The 4,001-nt window shown below is 41.6% G+C and overlaps 1 protein-coding gene across 1 annotated transcript in view; it reads left to right on the forward strand.

Annotated features, from left to right (window-relative positions):
- The window catches only part of SPG21 (spastic paraplegia 21 (autosomal recessive, Mast syndrome)), a 27,773-nt gene that overhangs the window by 17,879 nt on the left and 5,893 nt on the right, over nt 1-4,001 (forward strand). Inside the window, exons 7-8 of the mRNA XM_011940401.1 lie at nt 1,835-1,943; nt 2,702-2,809. Of these exons, the coding sequence (XP_011795791.1) occupies nt 1,835-1,943; nt 2,702-2,809 (217 nt within the window). The remainder of the gene's footprint in view (nt 1-1,834; nt 1,944-2,701; nt 2,810-4,001) is intronic.

Here is a 4,001-nt window from a genome sequence, read left to right on the forward strand (position 1 = left end):
GAGTTCTAGATCAGCCTGGGCAACATAGCAAGACCCTGCCTCTACAGAAAAAAAAAAAAACATTTTTTTGAGATGAGAGTCTCACTCTGTTGCCCAGGCTGGAGTACAGTGGCACAATCTGATTGCAACCTCCACCTCCTAGGTTCAAGTGATTCTCCTGCCTCAGCCTCCCGAGTAGCTGGGATTTCAGACACCTGTCTAAATTAGCCCCTGGCTAATTTTTGTAGTTTTAGTAAGAGATGGGGTTTCACCATGTTGGCCAGGCTGGTTTTGAATCCTGACCTTGTGATCCACCCACCTTGGCCCCCCAAAGTGCTGGATTACAGGCGTGAGCCACTGCGCCTGGCTCAGTAAATTTTTTTTTTTTTTTTGGAGAGGGAGTCTGGCTCTGTCACCCGGCTGGAGTGTAGTGGCACGATCTCCGCTCACTGCAAGCTCCGTCTCCTGGGCTCACACCATTCTCCTGCCTCAGCCTCCCGAGTAGCTGGGACTACAGGCGCCTGCCACCATGTGCGACTAATTTTTGGTATTTTTAGTGGAGACAGGGTTTCACCGTGTTAGCCAGGATGGCCTCCCAAAGTGCTAGGATTACAGGTGTGAGCCATGCCTGGCCCCGGCTCAGTAAAATTTTTAAAAATTAGCCAGGCCTGGTAGTGCGAGCCTGTAGTCCCAGCTACTCGGGAGGCCAAAGTAGAAGGATCACTTAACAGGAGTTTGAGGCTACAGTGAGCTATGATCACAATACTGCACTTCAGCCTGGGCAACAGAGTGAGACCCCATCTCTAAAAATTTTTTTTTTAATTGTTTAAATTAAAAAATAAAAAGAGGCCAGAAGTGGCTCACACCTGTGTTCCCAGCACTGTGGGAGGCTGAGGTGGGTGGATCACTTGAGGCCAGGAGTTTGCCACTAGCCTGGCCAACATTGCAAAAGCTCATCTTTACTAAAAATACAAAAGTTAGCCGGGTGTGGTGGCATGCGCCTGTAGTCCCAGCTACTTGAGAGTCTGGGACATGAGAATTGCTTGAGCCTGGGAGCCAGAGGTTGCAGCCAGCTGAGATCACACCACTGCACTTCCAGCATGGGCAACTGACTGAGACTCTGTCTCAAAAAATAATAACAGTAGTAAATTGAAAAAATAAATCTATAAATATCAGTTTGTCTTGAATTAGCCAAGTTGAATCTAATAGTAGCAAATTTGGGGAGTTGCAATAACTTTCAAATTGGGATTTTGAAATCTATTTTGAAATATCAATCAGTAAAAAGATAATATCAAAGGAAAGAATATTTCTCTTAATGCTCAGTTTTCCAAAGGAAATAGTTTAATCCTTGGAAATAGGGCCAATTAGAAAAAAAAAAAAAAATCTTGGACTCATCAGAATGTCTATCTCAGTAAAGGTATTTTGAAATATCACTTATAATTATCCTAAATCCTCAAATTAAAGTTTAATTATATGAAGCCATAACTGTTTGGAAACTTGGGAAAGTGTGTATAAAAACCAAATGCTGAGCTCTTTGGAGGAGGGGATGAGGACTTTTTATTTCTTTTTTTTTTTTTTATTATTATACTTTAAGTTCTAGGGTACATGTGCATAACGTGCAGGTTTGTTACATATGTATACTTGTGCCATGTTGGTGTGCTGCACCCATCAACTCGTCAGCACCCATCAATTCATCATTTATATCAGGTATAACTCCCCAATGCAATCCCTCCCCCCTCCCCCCAGAGGACTTTTTATTTCTAGATCCCAAGCTAATACAAAGCTTTAATGTTCAATGAATATTTGCCATGTGTAGTCTCGGAAGTTTAAATTATAAAGTCTTTGTGTTTTACAGCTTTTGGCTGATGCCCGCATTTATGCTCAAAAAAATAGTTCTTGGAAATTTTTCATCTGGCCCGGTGGACCCTATGATGGCTGATGCCATTGATTTCATGGTAGACAGGGTAAGGATCATGACATTGGGGTGGGGACACATTGTATTGGGAATTTTCACATCTACTTGGTTCCAGAAGATAGATCTGTCTCACAAGTATGTGTTAGAGGTATTTGCTAAGCAGATTAATACATCTGAGCAGATATTATTGCTGGTAAGGGCTTGTCTACATTAGTGCTTCCCACCAGCTGTTTGTCAAAATCACTTAGGGGAGCTTTCAAAAATACAGATTGTAAGGCCTCACAGCAGACCATCCATCTGGAATCCCTGGGCATGGGATCTGTGAATCTATTTTTACTTCAGTCTTTTCCTTTACTCACCAGGTAAATCTGATGAACCAGGTCTGTTGGCTTGCATTTAGGAACTCCTGGGCTAGATGATTTCTCAAGTCTCTTCTAGCTCTTAAGATCCCTTAAAGGTTTATCTTAAAAAAAAATACCAAAAAAAACCATGTATCTGTCGCCTTTGAGCAGTAGGAATTGGCTTGCTGCCCATGGGCACCTGGCTGGAGTAGGCAGTGTAGGCTGAGAGCTATAGAAGGCCAGGTTTCATTGGTTTGTATCCAGGTTTCCAGAATAGAAAAATGCCACCACCTCCTGAGAAGCCCAGTTCATGGTCTCTCACCTATGTTGTGGTTCCTCGCTGGTGACTTTTCTGGCCCCACCACAGATGATACCACCTTTATAAGCACAAATGTTGTCTGTGAATTTAATGTAAATGTGAAAAATAAAATTATTTCAAAAACTTCACCTGTGTTTCTTCCTGCAGCTGGAAAGTTTGGGTCAGAGTGAACTGGCTTCAAGACTTACCTTGAATTGTCAAAATTCTTATGTGGAACCTCATAAAATTCGGGACATCCCTGTAACCATTATGGATGTAAGCTTCCTTTTAAGTAAAATAGCTGCTGTGCTTTTTAAAATGTGTATGTCAAGATCTCCTAAAAAACTATTTGATAACTTTCAATGTGCCTCTTCAAATGCTGCCTTGGCTTTTGTTTTACCCTCCAGCTTTCTCAATTCCAAAATAATCTGTTTATTGCTTATCTTGGATTTCTTTCTGGCAGGAATAACACCATTGAAATCAAAATAGGCTGAACACAGAGGCTTATGCCTGTAATCCCAGCGCTTTGGGAGGCTGAGGCAGGAGGATTGCTTGAGTCCAAGAGTTCAGGACCAGCCTGGGCAACATAGCGAGACCCTGTCTTCTGTTTACTAGAAAAGATAAAAATAAAAATGAATCAAAATAAATTTAAACAAGGGAGTCTACCCATTTGATGTATTTTTGCTGTTCTCATCAATAGATACTGCACCTTAGCCATTACATATATGGGCAGCAAAGAGAAGGTGCTTCACAAGAGTAGAGAATCAAGAATTCCATAGTCTAATTACCACAAAAGCTTGCTTATTTTTTCACGTGGTAAAATATATGTTAAAAATATGCCATTTTAACCATTTTTAAGTGCATAGTTGAGTGGCATTAAGTATATTCACAGTTCTGCAACCATCACCATTTTCACAACATTTTCATCATTCCAAGAAGAAATTCCATACCCATTAAACAATAACTCCCGTGCCCTTTTTTCCCCCGGCCTCTGATAAGCAACAGTCTATTTTCTGTCTGTAAAAATTTGCCTATTCTAGGAACCTCATATAAGTGGAATCCTACAACATTTATCCTTTTGTGCGGCTATTTCACTTAGCATAATGTTTCACAAGACTTATCTTGAAATGTTATACATGTGTCAGAATGTCATTTCTTTCTTTCTTTTTTTTTTTTTTGAAACCGTCTCACTCTCTTCCTCAGGCTGGAGTACAGTGGCACAATCTCAGCTCACTGCAACCTCTGCCTCCCAGGCCCAAACAATCCTCCCTCCTCAGCCTCCTGAGCAGCTTGGACCACAGGTGCACACCCACTACGTCTGGCTAATTTTTTGTAGAGATGGGGTTTCACCATGTTGCCCATGCTGGACTCAAACTCTGAGACTCAAACTATCTGCCTGCCTGGGCCTCCCAAAGTGCTATTATAGGCATGAGCCACCACGCCCAGCCTGCCATTTCTTTTTAAAGCT

The sequence above is a fragment of the Colobus angolensis genome, unplaced genomic scaffold, assembly GCF_000951035.1.
Source record: "Colobus angolensis palliatus isolate OR3802 unplaced genomic scaffold, Cang.pa_1.0 Scaffold19, whole genome shotgun sequence".
Classification (NCBI taxonomy): Eukaryota; Metazoa; Chordata; class Mammalia; order Primates; family Cercopithecidae; genus Colobus; species Colobus angolensis.